We start from the raw sequence: 24,013 nt of genomic DNA on the forward strand, positions 1-24,013 counted from the left end.
AATATTGATAAGTGACAATCATGGATCTCTCTCTAATACCAAAACCTAGTAGAAGTTCATATTAGAGAAGATGGGAGCTTGGACTATAGTAGCAATGGACGAGTGGACAGAAGTAAATAGATTCAAGAGGTGCATAGAAAGTAAAATTGCTGGGCTAGGGATGTGGATCAAGCGGTAGCGCGTTCTCCTGGCATGCATGCGGCCCGGGTTCGATCCTCAGCACCACATACAAATAAAGATGTTGTGTCTGCCGAAAACTAAAAAATAAATATTGAAAATTCTCTCTCTCTCTCTCTCTCTCTTAAAAAAAATAAATAAAATAAAAAAGAAAGTAAAATTGCCAATGGGAGTTGAAGGAAAGTAAGAAGGGTGGTGCCCAGATGTAATCTTAAGATATTAGATCCATTACTATGTTTTGTCAACTTGAGCTTAAGAGGCCTATGAGACATCACAGATACTGAAGAGGCAGTTGGACATACAGTTCTGGATCTCAAAGGATAGAGAAAGAAAGAAAAGTCTCTCTTCTCATTATGTTAGGTTGAGCCACATGAAGTCACTGTTTCTGTAGGTTAGAAACTATCGGTAATGTCATTTTTAGCCTAATAATAATTACAAGTCAGGGGAATAAATGAAATCCCTTATAGAGGTTTTGTTTTGTTTCATTTTGAGTTTTTTTTTTTTTCCTTTGTTTTTATGTTTTGTTTTGGTGTTTGCTTTTGTTTCGGTACAAGAGATTGACCAGAGGCCCTCTATCACCAAGACACATCCCCAACCCTTTTTAAGATTTTTATATTAAAACAGGGTCTCAATAAGTTGTTGAGGCTATTCTCAAAATTATGATCCTCCTGCCTCAGCCTCCCACCCAAGTGGCTGGAATTACAGGCATGTACCCCAGGTCTTTACAGAGTTTAGAGAGAGATCTAACTGAGGATCTAAGATTGAGCCCTTTGGAAATTCTGACGACAACATGGAGGAACCTTGAAGACAGTATGCTAAATGAAATAAGTCAGTCACAAAAGGACAAATATTGTATGATTTCACTTAAGTGAGGCATCTAGAGTAATCAGACTCATGGGAACGAAAGTATATAGAATGGTGGGGGCAGGGGGCAAAGGAAAGTGGGGAGTTGTTTAATGGGTGTAGAGCTTCAGTTTTGCAAGATGAAAGAGTTTTAGAGATACTTGTACAACAGTGTGAGTGTTCTTGACACCACAAAACTGTACACTTAAAAATGGTTTAGAGGGCTGGGGATATAGCTCAGTTGGTAGAGTGCTTGCCTCACATACACAAAGCCCTGGGTTCAATTCCCAGCACCACACACACATACACACACACACACAAAATGATTTAGATTACCAAGTGCTGTAGTATACACCTGTAATCCCAGCTACTTAAGAGGCTAAGACAGGAGGATCACAAGTTTGAGGCCATCTTGGGCAACTTAGTGAGACCCTGTCTCAAAATAAAAAGGGCTGGGAATGTAGCTCAAAGGTAGAGGGCTTGCCTAGAATGCATCGGGCCCTGAGTTCAATTCTCAACATTAAAAGGGCTGGGGGGTAGCTAAGTGGGGGAGTGTTAGCTTGTTAGTGCTCATGTGACTTCAAGTTCAATCATAATAAAATCATAATAATAAAGAAGAAAATGAAAGAAAGAAAGAAAAAGAGGATGGAGCCCTCTGGGATGCCAGTATTAAATGGTAGGTTCAACAGAAGGTAGCACAGCTGGGAATGTAGCTCAGTGCAGAGCTTTTGTCTAGTGTGCACAAGGCCGGGGGTATCATCCCCAGTACTGGAGGGGAGGGGGAAGATGGAAAAAGATGCTGAGAAGGAACAACCAGAGGAGAAAATTCAAATGTCAAAAGCCAAAGCTGAGAGAATTTGAAGAAGGGAGCAATTGCTAGTTCTGTCAGATATGAGGAGGCCTAATAAGTATTCATTTTGTCCATTAAATTAAGATACACGGAAGCCACTATTGGCCTCAGAAAGACTATTCATGTCTTTGTATGTAATGGTAGGTGACAAAGTGGTTGAGAGACAATGAAATGGAGAAACAAGTACAGAAAAGTATAGACAGCTCTTTCAAGAGGCATGTTAGTAAAGGGCAAGAGAAAATAAAGGTAACAGTAGAGGGCTGGGGTTGTGGCTCAGCGGTACAGCGCTCACCTAACATGTGCGAGGCCCCGGTTCAATCCTCAGCACCGCATAAAAATAAATAAATAAATAAAGGTATTGTGTCCGACTACAACTTAAAAAAAAAAAGGGTAATAGTAGAGAAGGAAGTAGGATGGGAGAAAGACTTCCATCGACTTAAGACAAGTGACATTCTTCTGCTACAGTCTTTTCTAAATAAACCGTATGTTTAAAAATCAGCTCTAGGGCTGGGGATATAGCCCAGTTGGTAGAGTGCCTGCCTAGCATTCACAAGGCCTTGGGTTCAATCTCCAGCACCACCAAAAAAAAAAAAAAAAATCAGCTCTAGAGCCAGGCATGGTGGTTCACACCTGCAATCCCAGGAGCTCAGGAGGCTGAGGCAAGAGGATCACAAGTTGCAAGCCAGCCTCAGCAATTTAGCAAGTCCCTAAACAACTTAGCCAGACTCTGTCTCAAAATAAAAAACAAAAGGGGATGTAGCTCAGTGAGTCCAATCCCTGGTACCAAAAAAAAAAAAAAAAAAAGTTACTCTAGCAACTTATACTTCATAAAATCATACAGGTAAACCAGAATATTGGACATGTAAAACAAGCAACTGGAAATTCACTTGATGTATATACTGGGCAAATCTTGTTTTAGAAGTTCTAATAAATTCTACAGTTGCCCCAAATAATAATTTGAATGTAGCTTACAGATAAGCAAATAGTGTGTTGAGATCTTGTTCCTCCAAGGGAACACAGGAGAGTCCAGAGGGGCTTTGCAGAGGGCAACTTCTGCTCTGACTCCACATAAACCCCTAAACTTCTCTAAGAATGCTTCTTACTCTGGAAAATGGAAATAACCATCTCACTTGCAGGGTATATAAACCCAAAGACATAAATACACAAACTTCTAGCATGGTGTCTGATGTTTAACAGGTAGTAGGCTTTGTGAACTGAGATTGTAGCTAAATGGTCAAGAGCACTTTCCCAGCATGCATGAGGCCCTAGGTTCTATTCCTGGCTCTGAAGAAGAAAAAAAAAAAAAAAGAAAGAAAGAAAGAGAGTGAGCTTTGTAATCTGTGCACCAGTGGTGGTTGTCAACCCCACACCACTCCCAGGTCCCACCCCTGACCTTGAGAGAAGAGTGGTTCTGCTAGTCCCTTATATTGTGTTTTCCTTGAAAATGGTAAACCATGATACTGACCTTAAATGTCTAGAAAGGACTTAAATTCTTATTGCAATTGTTTTCTCCTTTGCATACTTTAAAGGGATATGTCTTCCAGGTATGCTTGAAGATATAAAGGAAACAAATGTAACTAGGAACATTGGTTAACTGCTAGAGTAAAGGACATTGTCTATGTTGTCAAGAGCTGCAGCTGCCATGGAAATCTTTTCAAAAATACTCTCTGGGGGCTGGGGTTGTGGCTCAGTGGTGGAGCGCTTGCCTAGCATGTGTAAGGCACTGGGTTCCATCCTCAGTGCCACATAAAAATAAATAAAGATATTGTGTCCATCTACAACTAAAAAAAAAAAAAAATGATACCTTCTGCCTCTCCCTGTTTGCCAGCATGACTCACAGAGCCCATAAAACAGTAACAGTGACAAAAGCGTACATTTGGCGCTGGCATGGTGGCACACACCTGTAATCCCAATGACTCAGAAGGCTGAGGCAGAAGGATCACAAGTTCAAGGCCAGCCTTAGCAACTTAATGAGACCCTGTCTCAAAAAACAAGCCAGGTACAGTGGTGCACACCTGTAATCCCAGTATCTCAGGAGGCTGAGGCAGCAGGATTGCAAGTTCAAAGCCAGCCTCAGCAAAAAGCGAGACACTAGCCACTCAATAAGACCCTGTCTCTAAATAAAATACGAAATAGAGCTGAGGATATGGCTTAGTGGTTGAGTGCCTCTGACTTCAATTGCCAGTACCGAAAAATAAAATAAAAAGAGCTGGGGATAGCTCAGAGGAAAAGCATACCTGGGTTCAATCCCCAATACCAAAAGGCAGGGGGAAGCTCAGATTTATTGAGCACTATGTGCCAGATACTTTTATTTAGATGTTGATGAACCTTTATTTTATTTATTTATTTATATGCTGTGCTGAGAATCAAACCTAATGCCTCACACATGCTAGGCATGCACTCTACCACTGAGCCACAACCCAGCCCAGACAATTTTATTTAAATTATCATAATAACCTCATATAGTTGGTACTAATATCCACCCCATTTTATAGGTCAGGAACCTGAGTCTTAGAGGAACCTCTCTTATGTATGCATGAGGAAAACAAATCTCAGAGGGGTTAGGTAACTGGCCTGTAGTCCCACAGGTAACAAATGGTAGAACTGAGATTTGAACCTAGGTGACCTCACCTCAAAGCTGTGAGACTTCAAGGTAGCAGATGGTATCAGAGCCACAGGGGCCTTCAAGTTGTGTGTACAGCTGCTTGTCTTACAACAGTTAGCACCTGGCATTCTAGAATCAGTAAACCTTTGTAATCAACCAAGCCTGTGTTTGCCACTAACTAACTCTGTGCTCCTGGGCATGTGACTCTGCCTTAATTTTGCCATCTACAAAATGATGGTTATGTCAAGCACAGTGGCACATGCCTATAATCCCAGCAGATTGGGAGACTGAGGCAGGAGGATCACAAGTTCAAGGCCACTTCTATGACTTGTCTCAAAATTAAAAATTAAAAGGACTGGGGAGGCCCTGGGTCTCCTCCAGCACTTTCTGACTGTGGCTGCTGGAGAGCACGGAACTAGTAGCCCGAAAACAGCTTAGTGGTAAAGCAACCCTGGACTCAATACATAGTACCATAAAATAAATAAATAAAGTAACAGTTATAATTCTTTTTTTAATATTTATTTTTTAGTTTTCAGTAGACACAACATCTTTGTTTGTATGTGGTGCTGATGATCAAACCCGGGCCGCACTCATGCCAGGCGAGCGCACTACCGCTTGAGCCACATCCCCAGCCCACAGTTATAATTCTTACAGGATCATTATGCAAAGTAAACATTATATAAAATGCATGCCTATGTCAGGCATTTGGTAAAGAGTAGCTATTTTATTGTAAGCACCAGGATTATGAATTGTAATGCAATTGGTTTGCAGTTGAGAAAAGCTAAGGATTAGAGAAAGGAAGGGATTTAGCCAAATCACATAAAGATAGAACCAGGAGTCAAGTAATATCTCGGCTCCTCATTTACTGTTAGGCCATATGGAGGCCTAACTGTACTGGAGCAGCCCTGATAGGGAGACAGGGTATCTGTGAGTCCCAAGGTAAAAAGACAGATGGGTTTTCATAACAGATATGCTCATTAATTACTGTTATTGCAAGCTCAAGGAAAGTGGCACCTTCCCGGAGGTCCACGGTGAAGGGCATACTTAAAAAGGCCACTTAGCACAGTCAAGGTAGGAAAAATAGTTAACACCAAATGTCACCTCCTTGTTCTGTCATTCTTTTATTTACTCAACAGACAGTCTAGGTGGGCTTTTTTTTTTTTTTTTTTTTTTTGATACCGGGGATTGAACTCAGGAGCACTCAACTACATCCCCAGTCCTACTTTGTATTGTATTTAGAGTCAGGGTCTCACTGAGTTGCTTAGCACATCCCTGAGTTGCTAAGACTGGCTCTGAACTTGTAATCCTCCTGCCTCAGCCTCTCGAGGCACTGTGATCACAGGCGTGCACGACCACACCTGAGGTGGGCTTTTTGCTGGCGCTGGCAACGTAGGAAAATAAGGTTCTATAGAGAGCACATAGGCACCCAGGCTACCTCCTCCACACTGTGGCCTCTGGGTTTCTCATCTGGGCCACTCTGTTCACCCCCAACCCATCAGTCCTCAGAAGGGCATTTGCACTCCCTCCAAAAAGCAACAGTCCCCAGTCACTTCTTATTGGATAACTAAATATCTTGATTTTGATGTGTGTTTCAGCTGGGAAGGGCTACCCCTGCAAGACGTGTAAGATAGTGCTGAACTCCATAGAACAGTACCAAGCTCACGTCAGCGGCTTCAAACACAAGAACCAGTGAGTAACCATCTTTGAAATTCAAAGGTCTGAAGCAGGAGCCCAGGCTTTTTAAATCAGAACAAAGCCAGGTAGTCCCAGGTTTAAGCAGAACTCTGGTAATCTCAGTCAACATAAGACAAATCAGTTAACAGGAAAAAGTGTCTCTTCTTCCATCAACTTCTTCTTTCATCAGCTTCTCCCTAGTCTTTGGACCAGCTAGGCTGAAGGATTTTGTAGAGAATCATAGATGATTTCTGTTGTGGTCCCCTAAGAGTACCCTTTTCCTGATCTGTAACAACCCACTACAGAGAAGTGTGATTTTTTTCCCCCCAACTAGCCTGAAGACCCTTGTCTTTACACCATCAATTCTGCAGCAGGAGCTCCCTCTATAGGTTATTACCAGATAGGACTAGATTCTTTCACTAGGTGACCAAGTATTTATTGAATACCCAAATGGTTGCCCCAAAACAGACTCAGTACCTGTTCTTATGACCTTACATTCTAATGGGAGGAGACAAACTAAGCAAATGAACAATCAATAAAAATTGTGGTGAGTGGGGCTAGGGATGTAGTGGTAGAGTACTTGACTAGCAAATGTAAGGTTCTGGGTTCTACTCCCAGCTCCACCTCCCCACCCCTCAAAAAAATTGTGATAAATGGGTTGAACAGGTGAACATAGTGATGATCATCTTGAACGTGAATAACATTCATTGAACCCCTGTTCTGTTGTGGGACATATGCAAAGCAAATTCTCTCATGTTATCCTCATAACAACCTTGGAAGGAAGGAGTTATTACTCTCATTTTACAGATATAGGCAACCGACATTCAAAGTGATGTGGTGAGTCAGGGCCGTGATTCAAACTAAAGCCTGTCTGATTCACATTGTGTTCCTCCCAGCACATGACGCTGAGGGGGAGGTCATGGTACCATGTGATATGAAGAGGACAGGTCCTAGTCAGGAATGCCAGTGTGCTTCTGTCCCTCCCCCTCTAAAGGGAAATGTATAGTGTAAACAATGTGCTATAACATAACCTTCTCAAATGGTCATCATAATCCCCATTTTATACAAGAGGAAATTGAGTGCCAGGCCAGAAAATCTGCTGAAATGATTGCTTTGACTTTGGTGTTGATTGTGCATTGCTCACTGAGCCAAATGAATTAAAGGTAGAAGAATACAGAGTGTTGGAATAAAAAATATCTTTGGTCCTCTACTCTGCCCAGAATTTCCTCTCCCACACTATAACAGATCTTCCTCCTTATCTGTAGGTGAATCTTTAATTTGGAGAACTCTTGGGACTTATCTTAGATACAGACTTGAGACAAGCCGCAGCATCCTAGCCTGGCACTCAAATAGCGTTTCAGCATATCTTGCAGTTTGACTAGTGGTAGTTTCAGTAAACAACCTAGAGCCAGCCAGAGGCTTGTCCTGAAGCTACTCACACTTGAAAATTATGGTTTTATAGTTCTGTTCCTAAACTTCTCAGCTGAGTGGCCTTGGGCAAGTCAATAAACCTCTCTGAGTCTCTATTTCTTCTGCAAGTTTAAAGCTCTAATGTGTTGAACAAATAAACACTTGCATCTCATTAAATTCTCAACAGCTCAAAAGTAGGACATCCCCTTCATTTTCAACCAGAGGAAGCCAAATATCACTTACCTTAAGTGATTTGCCCAAGATCACATAGATACTTGGAATTAGACCAAGGATTCATACTTATTTAACTGCAAACCCCATTTGTTTTGCTCTGCCACTACCAAGTGGAACTCACCAGCCTCACATTACTGTCTGGGTGAGGATTAGAAATATGTGAAGTGGCCAGGCATGGTGGCACACACTTGTAATCCCCGCACCTCGGGAGACTGAGACAGGAGGATTGCAAGTTCAAAGCCAGCTTCAGCAAAAAGCAAGGCACTAAGCAACTCAGACCCTGTCTTTAAATAAAATACAAAATAGGGCTGGCTCAGTAGTCAAGTGCCCCTGAGTTCAATCCCCAGTACGCAAAAAAAGGAAGAAATATGTGAAGTGCTAGTGCCAATAAGTTGTATCTATTAAAGGTAGACTTTGATTTATTCAACAAATATTTACTCAACACCTATTATGTGCTGGGCTCTGTTTTAGAGACTGGGGATACAATAGGCACCAAGACCAGTGTTGTCCCTGATACTTTGGTTCCTCCCTCTAGAAATAGAAACAGATCCTAAACAAATCCATAAAAAAGTGAGGCAATATCAAGTGGTACTATGTCCCTAGAAAATGGGTTAGAGAGTGACAGGAGAGCCACATTTGACTGAATGTGAGGGGGAGAATGGTGTGGAATAAGGTTGGTAGGGTAAGTATCCAGGCCAAGTAGGCAGAGTAAATGGTTTGGTATAGTGGAAGGGCATGGGCTGCAGACCTGAATCTACCACTAAAAAACTTACTTTGGGCCAGCCCTTTAAATTTTCTGAACTTTAGTTTACTTATATGTAAAATGGGGATTCAGAATTACCATGAGAATGAAATAGGATAATGGAAAGTGTGCACCATCCATCCTGTCCTGCATGCAGCAGACCTTGTTACAAGAGGAAAGCCGCCCTGCTTCCTCTTCCCAGGTACTTGAAGAGCCATGCTACCATTAGAATAAGGGACTTGACACCTCATTAACAGGATGCCACGCACTGACCCTGTGCTTTGTTGGTTCTCATTTCAGGTCACCAAAAACAATGGTATCACCCTTGGGCCAGATTCCAGTACAAAGGCAATCCACTCAGAAAGACTCAAGCACCTTAGAAGACTAGAGGTTTCTATCTAGCACTCCACACTGGACCAGTCCTGAGCCAGCTTCCTATGACTGTGGTCAGCTCCTGGCTCCCTCTTCCTCCTTTCTTACAGTAGGAGAATAAGTAGCCCAGAGGAAGAATTGGGCCACAGACAGCCTCTGATAGGTCCAGGCAAACCTGCACCCGCTCCACCCTGTGGTATGGGTCCTGTTGGTCATGACGGGGAAGCAGGGGTCTTGAGACGACTTGGGTGGTAGATTGGAGGATGGCTTTTCCCCTTCCTCAGCCCTACTGGGCCTCACGTCCTGTGGCCCCAGCACCTGCTTTTTCTCTAAAGATCAGTTTGGGGTCAGTTCTTACAGCTAAAAAACAGAGTTGTCCCTCAGCTCCAGATGTCTCCTGTAGTCTTCATGCAGATTTGCCAGGGCAGGAGACAGTAGATGGAAATGGACACCACATGCGAGCTTAGAGCCAATGTGATACTCCCCCTCTCTGCAAAATGTGCAGGCTCTCTTGAGCCTTGAGTCAGATGCTGGCCAACTATACAGGTTTCTGCCAAGTGTGACATCTCCTTCCTGGAGCACTGACACAGTCCCAGCAAAGCCTTGCTGTCCCTCCTGCCCATTTCCACAGTTCCTGAATGGTGCTAAGGATTTGTAGCAGCTGATGACAAGCTGAAGCCGGAGGAGGCCTCTGTACCCAGTGGGACCATGGAAAGCTCCAATGAGGACCTTCACCTCCCATCAGAGGTGCTCCAACACTCGGTCATGTGGGAAAGTCCCCACCTGCCACCTTCCTTGAGGATTCTGTGCTTTGAAAGGCAAACTGCCTCATGCCAGCCAGCTGATAAGTTCACTGCTGCCCTATGGCCCTGTGGAGCCTGTTTCCCCTATAGCGGACCATCCCACACCAGGCGGCTGTGGTGCTATCCTTCCCTTACCCGTGGGGAGATCCTTGAGTACCAGGGAGTCATAGGTCTCCAGGGAAAGAAATGGGGAGCTGATACAGGTTTCTACAGTGAGGAAAATCTACAGATTTTTCCAGGCCTCAAACCCAGATTTCTCTAACTCTGCTGTGATTTGTGGCCTGGGACTTCACTAGGAGTGCATTTTTTCTTATAGCTTTCGAACAAGAATTCCAGGGAGTGTCTCCATCTGAGGCCCCTCTTCACTGGGTTAAAGAAGCCTCCAGCTGCTTTTGTGGCCCCCTCTCTCACTTCCTATCCCCTACCTGTGAAATGCCTTTGCATATTGTGCGTGAGTATGTGTGTATGTGTGCTTATGCTCTCTTGGTCACTGAATCATTCAAATAAAGAATCTCTTCTTTGAGCCAGAATACAACTTAACAGACCTGGGGTTTGGGGACATGTTGCTATTGGATCTAGCGTATCCATCTTTTTTTTTTTTTTTTGGCGGGGAGTCAGGGTTGGGGGGTTGAACCCAGAGGCCCTTTATCACTTTATCTCTTGAGACAGATCCTTGCTAAGTTACTTAAGGCCTTGCTACATTGCTGAGTCTGGCCTTGAACTTGAGATCCTTCTGCCTCAGCCTCCAGAGTCACTGGGATTACAGGTATGTGCTACTACACCTGATAAGTGTGTCTTAACCCCTGTTCCCCCACACTCAGACCCCCAGGGTCCTCAGTCTGATCTTAGGATTGGGACAGAGACAGATATCCAGATTGCTTGGACCACTAAAAGTCTCCCTCGTGCCCCAAATTTCATCTACTCATCTACCTCCCCCTTCACATAGGGCTTCCTGGAGGTCTTTGGAGGATTTTGGGTGGTTTTGTCCCACAAGGCTCTCTGAAGTTCTTCTCCATTGCTCTCATGTTCAGGGTGCCAGGTCATGAGTGTTTGGTTGAATGAATGAACAAGAGTGTATAAGGAGAGATAGCCTTTTCTTGCTTAGCTCTTACCCAGTGATAGTTTTGTTCCATTGGGACTACAGGCTTGGTGGTTCTTAGAAGGACCTTTTCTGTGACCCAGAAATAGTGGGGCGTGGGGGGGAGTGAAAGAGTGTCATGGCCTCAGGAACCTTTTGTCCAACCTTTGTTGCAGACAACCAGAACCAAGCACCCCTAATTCCTATTATTCACTCAGCAAAAAGTCCCTAGGCACCTGCTCCTGGCCAGCTGTGAAAGGCTCTACATATCCCCAGCGTAGATGTTCAACCTCAGACTGCCTCAGTAGTGTCCCCCTAGAGGTCCATGGGGGCTGCGTGTTTTACCAGGGATCGAATTCAGGATCTTGCACACACTAGACAAGCACTCTATCACTGAGCTGTGTCTTCCTCTCTTCCCCAGAGCTCTTCTGCAATGTCCAGGAGGTTTCCAGGCAGGGAAGTGAAGGGCGAAGGGGTGGAATGGACTGCCCTACCATAAACCCTTGACCTGTGGGACCTCTTTGTCTGGATTCAGGAATCCCTGCCAACTGTGCAACCAGCATTGGTGTGGGGACACCAGAGGTGAACTCTATTAAAGAGCATTGTGACAAGATTGTACTGAGTGTTGTGGTAATACCCAAGGATGCAAAAAATAACTCAGCACGAGTATGAAAAAGCTGGAGAAGTTGGGAAACTAGCATTTGATCTACATAACTCTCTTTTTTTTAACAGGGGTGGGAGGGGTACCAGGATTGAACCCAGGGGCATTTAACCACTGAGTCATATCCACATAAGGCCTCAATAAGTTGCTAGGGCTGGCTTTTAACTCTTGATCCTCCTGCCTCAGCCTCCTGAACCTCTGGGATTACAAGTATGTGCCACCACACCCAGCCATAAATACTTCTTGAGTTAGATAATTATATTTCATTTAGAGAAGGAACAAGTCTCAATGAGTTATAATAGTGATTTTGCCAAGATCTTACCTCTAAGAAGTAGCTAAATGGGAAGTAGAATCCACTTCTAGATTTGTGGTTCAGAATCCTTCCCACATGATCTGTGGCAGTGCCATGGTCTCAGAGCAAGCAGCCACTCATGGCAAGAGCAGCAGCAACATCCACAAATAATTCAGACAAGGCTCGCTGTTTATTTTACATTCCAAGCGCCCCCCCATACAGCCCAGAATTTTATCCAATATTCAGTGTAGTAGACTACAGTTATAACTAAGAAAATCAAATCAAAGTGGTTAACTAAAAAACAACAAAAAAAAAGAATTTATTGGTCCACTTAATGAAAACTCCAAGCACAATGATAGCTAGATTCAAGTTCTGACACAGTGCACACTTTTTTTTTTTTTTTTTTTTTTTTTTTTTTTGGTATCAGGTATTAAACCCAGGGGTGCTTAACCACTGAGCCACATCCCCAAGATCTTTTTCATATTTTATTTAAAGACAGGGTCTCGCTGAGTTACTTAGTGCTTCGCTGAGTTGCTGAGGCTGGCTTTGAACTTGGGATTCTCCTGCCTCAGCCTCCCAAGCTACAGGAATTACAGGCGTGCACCACCATGCCTAGTTGACAGTGCACAGTTTCATCAGGAATATCATTTTTTTTCTGTGCAGCCTCTTTCTCGGGCAAACTCCAAAAGTTGACAAAGTGGCCACTGGCACTCTAGGTTTATATCCTGATATATCAGTAACAACAGTGGAAAAAATAGCTTTACTAGTTCAACTAATAAACTCATTAGACAGCTTGGTCATGTTTACATTCCTGAACCAGTCACTGGTCAGGGGAATGAGTGCTCTAATTTGGGCCCTGGGTCATATATCTAAAGCCTGGGAAGACATCAGCTACATCTGAAACACATTGAGAAAGAGGAAGAGAGGTGACCCTAGAAAGAAAATTATAGGGCTCTTACCAGTTAAAAGACAAAAAATAATGTTCTCCACTAGACCCAGGAATTGTTTTTATTTAATAACCATTCTCTTCCCCACCCTCAGTTTGGGATACAGTATCTGTTTAGTTATGTATGCCAGTTTTTAGAATGACAAGTCCTTACATATATGTTGGCCTCTAGGCAGTTACCTTCCAGGTCAAGATATAGAATATCAGGCTGGGGTGTAACTCATTGGTGGAGCTCTCAACTAGCATGCCCAAGACCCTAGGTTCAGTCCCCAGAAATGCAAAACAAGATACAGAATATTGCCAACCCTCCAGAGTTTTCCTCATTCCTCTAATTAGTCACTATCCCTCAGAAGTACCATTATTTTGACTTTTATCACTATGGATAAGTCTGCCAGCTCTTGAGTTTTATAAAAATGAAATTATATATCCTCTTTTGCCCAGTATTATATCTGAGACTCAAGAATTCATTTTTATGCTATGTAGTAATCCATTATTTAAATCTACTATAGTTTAGCCTTTCTACTGTTGATGGAAATTATGATCATTTTCTGTTTGGGGCTATTACAAATAAAGTTGCCATGAAAAATTCTGTACATGTTATTTGGTACACATGTGCACTTATGTTCTCAGGAGTAGAATTATAGAGTAAGTTTGGTTTTTGTTATTTGTGTTTATTTTGGGTTTGTTGTTGTTTGGGTTTGGTCTTGGACGTTTTTTGGCTTACATGTGGTTTTTGCTTGCCTAAGTACTGCCAAATGGTTTTTTGGGTTTTTTTTTTTTTTTATTGGACACAATACCTTTATTTTATTTTTATGTGGTGCTGAGGATTGAACCCAGGGCCTCACATGTGCTAGACGAGCACTCTACTGCTGAGCCATAACTCCAGCCCGTGCCAAATGGTTTTTTGAAGTGGTTCTACCAACTTAACATTCCCACCAAGCAACGGTTCCACATCCTTGTCAGCACTGGTCTTCTTGATTTTAGCCATTGTGATGATACCCAGGAATTTGAACCCAGTGATCCTGACTTCAAATCACAGGCCCACTTATTCTCAATACCCCTAATATCAGGTTTGAATTTCTCTAGGCTTGGATTACATCACATGTTAGTGGGCAGGACCCATAATACAGCCTGCAGACATCAGAGGGAGCTCTTGCCCATGGTTCTAGAAGCCAGTGAAGGTCTCAGAGAAGTATCATCCCTGAAGAGGCAGTCTGGTGCAATGGCAAGTTCAGGCTCTCAAACCAGGCAGCCAGGGTTCAGGTCCCAGCACCCACTTTCCAAAGCCATGCATACCTGGGTTAGTCAACTTCTACTTCAGAGTAAAACATGAGTACCTATGGATTATTATAAGAAATTTAAAAGTTAAATATGAGCCACACCTGGTGGCATGCACCTGTAATCCTGACTCAGGAAGCTAAGGCAAAGAATCAAGTTCAAGTCCAGCCTCAACAACTTAATGCAAGATTCTGTCTCAAAAATCAGAAAGAGCTGGGGATATAGCTTAATGGTGGGGCATCCCTCAGGTAAACCCTCAGTGCCACCAAAACAAACAACAACAAAAATGAAGTCTTTATAAACACCTGACATGTGACAAATACCATATAATTGACAGCTAATGTCATTTTTATTGTTGGCCTAAAGTAAGCCCTGGGCCCCCAGAGGAAGTGAGGCCATAAGAAGATGACATCTCTCATGGTCCCCTGTGTTAGGTAGGATTCAGTGAATTGTGATAAATGCCAGAAACCTAATTCAATCTAACTAAGGAAATCGGGGGAAAGGCAATATATTAACCAGAGGTGGGGGCTTTTTGTTTGTTTTGTCCGTATAGGGGATCAAACCCAGAGGGGCTTTACTCCTGAGCTACATCTACAGCCTTTTATATTTTTTGAGACTGGGTCCCACTACATTCCCAAGGCCGGCCTGGAACTTGAGATTCTTTCACCTCTGACTCCCAAATTGCTGAGATTACAGGCATGTATCCCCATGCCCACAGAAGTTCTTCCCTGAACCCTGAAGTCATCTTCCATAATTAAAGAACCCTGGCTTATCCCAGGCTCTGCAATCAATGACAACTGAGAAGAAATTGAACCATGTGTAAAACATAAACAAGATGAAATGGAGTATAGAATTTTGCCTAGCATGAGTGAGGCCCTGGGTTCAATTCCCAGTACCGGAAGAAGAAAAAAAGAAAGAAAAAGAAAGCCAGGCTCATTGGCCATGCTTGTAATCCCAGTGGCTTAGGAGGCTGAGGCAGGAGGATCACAAGTTCAAAGTCAGCCTCAGCAACTTAGTGAGCTCTTAAGCAATTTAGCAAGACCCTGTCTCCAACTAAAGTATAAAAAAGAGAGCTAGCTAAGCACCCTGGGCCCAATCCCTGGTACCAAAACAAAGATGGATTGGAATGTATCCCATCCCAGAGCTAGATGCAAAGTAATCATTAATAACCCCCTAGTGCAGACACAGACCTGTACATGTACCCATGTAGCAACCATGAGGGATGACATAGAAAGATTGGCCTGGGATTCAAGAGACCCTCAGTGTTGGTCTGAGTACCACCACTAGCTTCATGTGAGGCCTGATTACAGAATCACTATAAAAGAAACTGGAAGAAATCATAGTTTACACCTGGAATCTTAAAGTAGGATGGACAGGGTTCCTTCCCAAAGCAGATAAAGCATATGAAGAAGAAACCCCTTCCCTGACAGCAGCCCTGCCAGATGAGCTGTTCTACTCTACCCTGCCCTGCATGCCACACAGTGACTACTGTTAAACACATTAGGAAAAAATCTCTCTCCCCCAACCTAACAGCTTCATCTACTCTGCCCTGTTTTAATTCCAGCATTACAAAGAAAGTCCAGAAAGTCATTTTCTGACACTCCCCAGTTCACTGTCCATACATGGTGCTTCATCAGTCTGGGAATGTCAATCACTTCTTAAACTGGCCAACTCTACAGCACAGTGACTACAATGGCCACTAGGTGGAGAATGCTCCTTGGCTGTAGGGCAAGGTACACCTGCTTTAGGACCTAGAGGTTTGATTTAATGCCCAAGAGAATAGGGAGACTTTTTTTGAACCTCTGTATTTGATATTTCATTTAATCCTCAAGACAAGTGGAAAACTTTTGATTTCACAGGATGAAGTGGGAGACAAAGTCTTGACAAAGCTTTTGCATCTAAGTAGACTTGGAGATGTTTGACCCCATTCTTTCTTTAAATGTCTGCTGACTCCACTTTCCAAGGATGCCTTGCCCTTCCCCTAGGACATTTTCCTTCAGAGAACATCTTTCTTTTCTTTTTTTTTTTTTACATTTGAATCAGATGGGGTATAATTTCTCATTTTTCTGAGTGTACAGCAGAGAACATCTTTCTAGGAGGGTTTTCATTTAATCTCCTGCCTGGGAGCAACTTGATGCCTGGCCTGTTCAGCAACTTTTATTGTTTTACTTTAAGGCACTTCTCTACTCCATTCTTGTTTCCTTTCATTTGTTGCAATGCTAAAGAGTAAATCCAGGGCCAGGCATAATGGTGCATGCATGTAATTCCAGTGATTTTGGAGGCCAAGGCAAGAAGATCACAATTTCAAGGCCAGCACCAGCAACTTAGCAAGGCCCTAAGCAATTTAGCAAGACCCTGTCTTAAAAAATAAAAGATGGAGGATGTAATTCAATGGTAAACCATCCGCCAAGTTCAATCCTCAGTATTAGAAGGGGGGGGGGGGGGAGAAAGTAAACCCAGGGCTTTGTGTATTCTAGACAAGCGCCTGGACACCAAACTGATTTGGAGGGATTAATCCCACTCCCTGATTCCATAAGGTGAGCATGAATCCCAGCCTGGACAATTAGAATAATAAGTCAGGAGCTATTAGGGCAATCCTTGCCTACCTTATAAGGACAAGACAATCTGCCTGAGAATTAAGCAAACAGAAATAATCTGAGAAATGAAAAGAGACTATTTGTGATGAATACCTGGATTTAGCCATGCCTGAAGCTGATATTCCTAGGACTTTTCAGCTGTGATTTACTTAAATCAGTTTGAGTTGGATTTCAGTGGCTTCCAATCAAGAGTTCTGCCTAGAGGATGAAGACATAGGTCAGTGGCAGAACACTTGCCTAGCATGCAGGAGGCCCTGAGTTCTATCCACAGCACTGCAACTCAATTTTTTTTTTAAGTCCTCTCATCCTAAAATCTTCCTTCCATCTCAAGATGGACTTGGCTGCCCTTCTATGATTCCAGATTAACTTCATCCCCCTCTAGCATTGCCCTTAATACACTGTTAAAATGATCTGTTTAATTCCCTGATTTCCTATCCCCTTTTTAGATTAGAAACTTTTGTTTATGTTTTGTTTTTCTGGCAGTACTAGGGATTGAACCCAGGGCTACCCTACTACTGAGCTATATTCACAGCCCTTTTTAATTTATTTTTCCTCTTTCCACTTTTTTTTATTGGTGCATTATAATTGTTACAAGCCCTTTTGATTTTTTATTTTGAGACAGGGTCTCACTAAGTTTTAGAAGCTGACCTCAAACTTATAATTCTTCTGCCTCAGACTCCCAAGTGACTAGGATTACAGGTGTGTGCCATCAGACTGGCTACATTAGAAGCTCTTTGAGAGTAAGAACTGGGTTTTAAACCCAACACAATGACACAAGCCTGTAATCTCAGCTACTTGGAGGGCTGAGACAGTAGGACTCCAACGTCTGCCTGAGCAACTTAATGAAACTCTATCTCAAAATAAAAAATAATAAGGACTGGAATACAGGGGTAGTAGCACATGCCTATAATCCCAACAATTCAGGAGGCTGAGGCAGGAGGATCACAATCAAGCTAGCCTTAGCAATTTAGAACCTCGACAGCTTAGTGAGTTATAAAAAATTAAAAAGGACTGAGGAGGGGCTGGGGTTGTGGCTCAGAGGTACAGTGCTCACTAGGGTTCCATCCTCAGCACCACATAAAAAAATAAAATATATTGTGTCTATCTATAACTAAAAAAAGTAAATATTAAAAAAAAGAGGGAGGGCGCTGGAGTTGTGGCTCAGAGATAGAGTACTTGCTTAGCATGTGCGAGGCCCTGGGTTCGATCCTCAGCACCAAATAAAAGTAAATAAAATAAAGGTATTGTGTCCACCTACAACTAAAAAACAAATTTTTTTTTAAAAAAAAGGACTGAGGATGTACTCAGTGATAAAGCACCCCTGGGTTTAATCCTCAGTAACACACACACACACACACACACACACACAAAATGGGTCTTATTTATCATACTATGTTCCTAGTACCTAGTACCTATACCATGATTATGTGTGTGTTTTGTTTGTTTGTTTGTTTGTTTGTAGTAGTTTTGGTACCACGGATTGAACCCAGGGGTGCTTAACTGCTGTGCCACATCCCTAGCCCTTTTATTTTTTAAAATATATTTTATTTATAGACAAGTTCTAGTTGAGTTGCTTAGGGCCTCACTAAGTTGCTGAGGCTGGTTTTGAACTCACTATCCTCCTGCCTTGGCCTCCCAAGCTGCTGGGATTATAGGCAGGCGCCACTGCGCCCAACGATTATGTTTGTTTATTTTATTTTGTTGCAGAGCTAGGGATCAGACTCAGAGCCACATACATATTAAGCAAGTACTCTACTACCAAATTGCATCCCCAGCCCATTTTTAAATTTTAATTTGAGACAATCTTGCTAAATTGCCAAGGCTGGCCTCAAACTTGGCGATCTTCCTGCTTTAACCTCCCAAGAAACTGGAATTACAGACATGGGCCACTACGCCCTGCTACTAGGAAAGACTTCTTGAAGAAGATGAGCCTCTAATGGTTATGGAGGTCAAAGGAACCAGGTTGCTGAGATGGGAAGAGGGTTAGTGAAAGGACTTTGAAGAGGTTAGTTGTGGGGTCAAAGAGATTGTTAAAATAATGGCCTTCTAGGAATCTTTCCTCCCTGGGTTCTTTTTTGCAGGGTGACTGTCACTACTCTCATCACCCGACATCTGTTTCCTAATCCCTTGAGTCTGGGCTGGCCTGGAATTGGTGTTGATCAGAGAATGCAATGACATGATATTAGGTGACTTCCAAGGCTAGGACTTAATAGCCCTTGCAGCTTCTAGTCCTGCCACTCTACCTGAGTGCCACCCAGAAAGGAAGTCTAGGTTAGACCATGAAGATATGTTACACCACGTGGAAACCGATCCCAGCAGCTAGCTCCATAGATGTGAAGGAGGGTAGGGCTGGGGATGTGGCTCAAGCGGTAGCACGCTCGCCTGGCATGCGTGCGGCCCAGGTTCGATCCTCAGCACCACATACAAACAAAGATGTTGTGTCCGCCGAAAACTAAAAAAAATAAATAAATATTTAAAAAAAAAAAAAAAAAGATGTGAAGGAGGCCATGTTAGAGCCTCAGCACAGCCAATCCACAGCACAAGCAGCCCCAGAGGAGAGCAGCAAAACTGCCAAGCTAAACCCAGCTAATCCACAGAATTATAAAAGAGAATAATTTTAGGTTACTAAGTTTGGGAATGATTTATTATGAAGTTAAAGTCTCATAGAATCACCAGCTATCATAATTATAGATTATTTTATCTCACATTATCTATTTTCCCTTCTTCCTGTAGTAGGATTTTCCTTGAAGAACCCCACCCTTAATTTATTTGATCCAGGTGAGGGTGACCTCCACCCTCCTGGCTTTTCCTAGAAGCTTTAAGAAGGCATTGCTAGGGGCTGGGGTTGTGGCTCAGCGGTAGAGCGATTGCCTAGCATGTGTGAGGCACTGGGTTCGATCCTCAGCACCACATAAAAAGAAATAAAATAAAGATATTATGTCCATCTACAACTAAAAAAATTATTGAAGAAGGAGGAGGAGGAGAAGAAGGCATTGCTAAATGAGAAAATGAGAAGGTCTTGAGCCCATAGCTGGTAGTGGCTTTCTTTCTCACCTATTGAGGAACACCTGCCAGAGAATGGAATCATAGGGAAGAAAACAGAAGACAAAATGAGTCTTGACCCCATTTGGGGGGCCGCAGGATCCATCTGTTCCTGAAGCCTGATCCATGTCTGGACTTTAAAATTGCCTAAGTCACCATGCACAGCAGCGCACATCTGTAATACCAGCATCTCAGGAGACTGAGGCAGGAAGATCATGAGTTCAAAGCCAGCCTCAGCAAATATATATATATATATATATATATATATATATATATATATATATATATATATAAATGATGTGACTCTGTGGTTTGGGTTCAACCACCAGTACCAAAAAAATAAATTAATAAATTCACTATTTTGTGTGAGATTTTAGTTGGATATCTGTTATTTACAACTGATGAACATATATTCTGAAGGTCTGAAAGTTTGACTAAGCAGCTCCAGGACTGTTAGGGTAGGACAGAGAATGGGGTTCCTAGGGAGTATGGGAAAATAAATTAATTTTTCCTTGGCCTCTACTATATAGAATGAGACACAGTCTAAATACCTGTCCTGAATACCTGTTACTCATTGTGATTGTGATAAAGTGTTGTAAGGGAAAATACCAGGGCAACCAAGAGTGTATTGTTTCCTTCTTGAAGAAGTGACTTTTCCCCCCTGTGTAGGGATCCATATCCAAGGCCTTGAGCGTGCTAGGCACACATTCTACCAATGAGCTACACTGCCAGCCCAGAAAGTTTCATTTACACTGGGGGTGCGGCTTCCCATAGTCCCTATCTTCCCCTCTAGTATTGGCCTTGATATACGTGATATGGGCTGGGGTAGTGGCTCAGTTGTAGATCACTTGCCTGGCATGTGTGAGGCATTGAGTTTGATTCTCAGCACTGCATATAAATAAACAAATAAAGGTTTATTGACAAAATTTTTTAAATATATATACTGTGTTATGATGAACTGTTTAATTTCCTATCTTCTCTTTTTTATACTAGAAGCTCTTTGGGGTCAAGAACTGGGTCTTATTGATTGTACTGAGTCCTTGGTACCTAGCATGGGACCATGATTATGTTTTTTTCTTTTGTTCTGTTTTGGTGCTGGGAATCAAACACAGTGCCACACCCCCACTCTCCCAGCTACCACCCACCTGCATAGCTTAATTCCCAGTTAGCTTTTTTTTTTTTTTTTTGATGGTAGTGCTAGGGATGGGACCCATGGCCTCCGGCATTCTAGGTACCCACTCTATTCTCAGCTATAGCGCCAGCCCCATCATTATTAATTTATTTGGTACCCAGGGATTGAACCCAGGGTGCTTAACCAGTGAGCCACATTCCCAGCCCTTTTTTGTATTTGACCTAGAGACAGGGTCTCACTAAGTTGCTTAAGGCCTTGCTAAGTTGCTGAGGCTGAGTTGAACTCTCCATCTCCCTGCCTCAGCCTCTGAGCCGTGGGATTACAGGCGTGCGTCACTGTGCCTGGTTCCATATATTTTTTTAATGTCCTCCTTTTAAGATGTCAGGTTTAATCTCCACTCTTCTTCTAAGCATGAGCTATACTTGGTGACTCACCTCTAACAAACAGAACAAGGCAGAGGTGAGCGGAGTGTGACTTCTGGCAGTAAGTCATGGAAGACATTGCAGCGTCAGTCTTTCTCTCTTGGATCCACAGCTCTGAGGGAAAACATCTGACATGTAGTGGGAATACTCAAGCAGCTCTAAAGAAAGACTCTTGAGAGAAATGGACGTCTCCTAACCAAGGACAAAGATTCTTTGTATGGACAAACTTTCAGTCAGGCTCCTGAACCTTCTCCTCGCCCATGTGTGCTTCTTATAAAATCCAGTTTTAGCAAAGAACCCTGCTAAGTCAGTTTAGCAGGAACTCCCTTCACTCAGTATCTGATCAACCTCAATATCTGATCAGGTTCCTCACCCTCCACCATCCCCCAGGTGATGTCTGATCACCCTGGCCTGTCATAAGCAAGAATCTTGTTAGGTCTGTTTAGCCAGAATCCCCCTTTCCCTGTTGTTTCCTCTTTGTCTTTTTCTATGCCCTGACACTCACCCTGCTCTTTGGCTATAAATTCCCACCTGCCCATGCTGTACTCAGGGTTGATCCCAATCTCTTTCTCCTACTACAAGACCCCATTGCAGTGATCCCTGTATCAATCATGATGTTTCTAAATAAAGTCCACCTTACTATGCCTTAACAAGTACCTGTGAGTAATTTATTCTGAACTTCAATGGCCAGCCAAATGATTGGGGGTTTTTGGTGGGTTTTTTTTTTTCTTTTTCAGTGCCAGGGATCAAATCCAGAGACTTCATGTGCTCTCCCACTGAGCTAAATGGTCATTATATAAAGGAATTAAGTTTTAGAGTAATCTATTATACTGCAATAAATAATATAGATCTTAATCTTAAAAGCAATGAGAATTATTTGAAAAGTTTTAATGAACTAGGAGTGATAACAGGATGACTTTGCTGATATGTAAGCAGATGAGTAATCTGCCCCCTGCCTTAGTAGGTTCAGTTTCCACACAGATCAACCAACTGCATATTGAAATTATTCAAAAAATCTGGCTGTGAGGACACAGGTCTGTAATCTTAACCACCTAGGAAGCTGAAGTAGGAAGGTCAAAAATTTCAGGTTGGACTGGGAAACTTAGCAAGACCCTCAGCAACTTGGCAAGGCTCTATCTCAAAATAAGAAATAAAAAGGACTGGGGATTCAGGTCAGTGGCAAATCCCCAGTACAAAAAAAAAAAAATAAAGGGCTGAGGATGTAGCTCAGTGGTAGAATGCCCCCTGGGTTCGATCCCCAGTACCACAGAGGGAAAAAAGAGAAAAAATTACTCAGAAAAAAATAGTCTATATTGACATGTACACTTTTTTCCTTGTCATTATTCCCTAAACAATACAATAAAATAGCTATTTACATAGCATTGGGTATTATTAGTCATCTAGAAATGATGTAAAGTATAAAGGAGGATGTGTATAGGTTATATGAAATATCATGCCATTTAATTTAATTATTTATTGCAGTACTGAGAATTGAGCCCAGTGCCACTCTACCACTGAGCTACATCCCCAGATTTTTAATATTTATTTATTTATTTTAGTTTTCGGCGGACACAACATCTTTGTTTGTATGTGGTGCGGAGGATTGAACCCGGGCCGCACGCATGCCAGGCGAGCGCACTACCGCTTGAGCCACATCCCCAGCCCATCCCCAGCTTTTTAAATTTTTATTTTGAGAATAGGGTCTCTCTAATTGCACCAGCTGGTCTCAAACTCATGATCGTCCTATGCTGGCCTCTCAGCTGAGATTACAGGTGTGTGCTGCTGCATCTCACTATTTGTTATATTTTTTTAAATATTTTTAGTTGTAGATGGTCACATTACCTTTATTTTATTTATTTGTTTATTTGTTTTTATGTGGCGCTGAAGATCTAACCCAGTGCCTCACATGTGCTACGCAAGTGCTAGAAGAGACTTGAGCATCTGTGGATTTTGGTATCCACCAGGGTCCTGGAATCAATCCCCTGCAGATACCAAGGGATGACTGTACTATGGCCAAGGATCCAAAAGAGGATAGTAGGGACACAAAGGAAGGGGGAATATTTTTTCACATGGGAGGATATTTATAAGGAGCCTTTATAAAGGGGCTTATACAAGGGGTTTTAAAACATTCAGGGGCTGGGGCTGGGGCTCAGTGGTAGAACACTTGCCTACCATGTGTGAGGCACTGGGTTCGACTCTCAGCACCACCTAAAAATAAATAAATAAAGGTATTGTGTCCATCTATAACTAAAAAATACATAAATAAATAAATAAATAAAACATTCAAATTAGACCAGAAATGGTGGCACATGTCTTGTAATCCCAGCAACACAGAAGGCTGAGACAGGAGGATCTCCAGTTCAAACCTAGCCTCAGCAACTTAGCAATTCACTAAGCAACTCAGTGAGACCCTGTCTCTAATAAAATATAAAAAAGGACTGGGGATGTGTCTCAACGTCAAGCACCCTAGATTCAATCCCTGATACTAATACAAACAAACAAACCAACCTCTTTTCTTCTTTCCCTGCCATCCACAGGCACCTCAGTCTGACATTCAGGGCCCTTTAAACTGATAATTTTTTTTTTTTTTTTTAGAGACAGAGTCTCGCTCAGTGCCTTGCATTTGCTGAGGCTGGCTTTGAACTCGGGATCCTCCTGCCTCAGCTGCCAGAGCCGGTGGGATTACAGGCTGCGCCACCATGCCTGGCTTCAGGGCCCTTTAGGACTGGCTTCTGCAGCTCTGTCCAGTCCCATGTCCACACTCCCCAGAAACGTCTGCTGTTTTCCAGCTGCACTGAGCTCCAGGCAGGCCCTCCCCAATGTGCCTGGTGGATCCCCACCTTGGTACCTTTGCT

At 42.7% G+C, this 24,013-nt stretch overlaps 1 protein-coding gene and 1 long non-coding RNA gene across 5 annotated transcripts in view; both read left to right on the plus strand.

Moving 5' to 3' along the window:
• Positions 1-9,076, plus strand: part of Znf346 (zinc finger protein 346) — a 49,326-nt gene extending 40,250 nt beyond the window's left edge. For 3 of the 4 annotated variants that reach the window (XM_027941117.3, XM_027941119.3, XM_071612169.1), the window contains 2 exons: positions 6,071-6,164; positions 8,836-9,076. In XM_027941117.3, the coding sequence (XP_027796918.2) occupies positions 6,071-6,164; positions 8,836-8,923 (182 nt within the window). In that variant the 3' untranslated portion in view covers positions 8,924-9,076. Of the gene's footprint in view, positions 1-6,070; positions 6,165-8,835 lie in introns of those variants that run through there. The other variant, XR_003583561.2, reaches the window with a different exon arrangement.
• A 92-nt stretch (positions 9,077-9,168) lies between these two features.
• On the plus strand, positions 9,169-11,401 carry LOC114097241 (uncharacterized). The gene is made up of 2 exons (XR_003583562.3): positions 9,169-10,476; positions 11,210-11,401. It is a non-coding gene; the product is annotated as an uncharacterized lncRNA (long non-coding RNA).
• The last annotated feature ends 12,612 nt before the right edge of the window (positions 11,402-24,013 follow it).

The sequence above is a fragment of the Marmota flaviventris genome, chromosome 5 (assembly GCF_047511675.1).
Source record: "Marmota flaviventris isolate mMarFla1 chromosome 5, mMarFla1.hap1, whole genome shotgun sequence".
In the NCBI taxonomy this organism is placed as follows: Eukaryota; Metazoa; Chordata; class Mammalia; order Rodentia; family Sciuridae; genus Marmota; species Marmota flaviventris.